This window comes from Propithecus coquereli, unplaced genomic scaffold (assembly GCF_000956105.1).
Source record: "Propithecus coquereli isolate 6110/MARCELLA unplaced genomic scaffold, Pcoq_1.0 Scaffold672, whole genome shotgun sequence".
In the NCBI taxonomy this organism is placed as follows: domain Eukaryota; kingdom Metazoa; phylum Chordata; class Mammalia; order Primates; family Indriidae; genus Propithecus; species Propithecus coquereli.
Window position 1 is genome coordinate 206093 of NW_012152752.1, and position 799 is coordinate 206891.

General features: G+C 33.3%; 1 protein-coding gene across 1 annotated transcript in view; it reads right to left on the reverse strand.

The window, feature by feature from the left end:
• Window positions 1-799, reverse strand: part of LOC105823449 (COP9 signalosome complex subunit 3-like) — a 46876-nt gene extending 46077 nt beyond the window's left edge. The window contains exons 1-2 of the mRNA XM_012660652.1: window positions 786-799; window positions 1-187 (exon numbers count right to left, since the gene is read on the reverse strand). Coding sequence (XP_012516106.1) covers window positions 1-187; window positions 786-799 — 201 coding nt within the window. The remainder of the gene's footprint in view (window positions 188-785) is intronic.

A 799-nucleotide genomic window follows, 5' to 3' on the forward strand; every position in this document is an offset into this window, starting at 1 on the left:
TCTTTCAAAGTTCTTCAGCCCAGTATAGATCATCCCTCCATAATAATAGTAACATAAAAAGTGCTTTGCATCATAGGCCCCATTTTCTTTACAGATGTCCATCATGTCCACATCAAGATATGGAAGGGCAGGCTTAAAGCATTTTGCCAGCAAACAAAGCTGTGAACAAATGGATATTAAATCATCACTTTAATTTTACTTTGGGAGGCATTAGCAGAAAGAGAAAATGCACAGATTTCAGAAATTTCCAAAAAATGCAATCTGGTTTTACATTTTATTGATTAAAATGATCTTGATTAAATGTCAACACATTATAGGTTAGTAGCTCTTATCTGAAATGCTTAGGATCAGAAGTGTTTTGAATTTTGGAATATCTGCAGAATACACACCAGTTGAGTATCCCTAATCCAAAAACCTGAAATCCAAAATACTCCAGTGAGCATTTCCTTTGGGGGCCATGTCAGCACTCAAAAAGTTTCAAATTTTAGCACATTTCAGATTTTAGATTAGGAATTCTCAACCTCTACTCTATTTTCTTGGTTTTTTTTTTTTTGGTTTTTTTGTTTTATTTTGTTTTTTTACCCTTAGGAGAAAGGAATCTATTTTCTTAACCACAAAGAATAAAAGAGCATTGTTTTTATAAAAAATCAGCCCACTATAAAGTGGATGAATTGAGAATAAACAGACTTCTGCAGACAAAATTCAGTTATCATTTAACCCACCCATCTGTTTAGAGATGGGTAAAACTGTGTATCCTTTTTCTCTTCGTTGAACTGGTGGAATACAAATAGACCAGCAT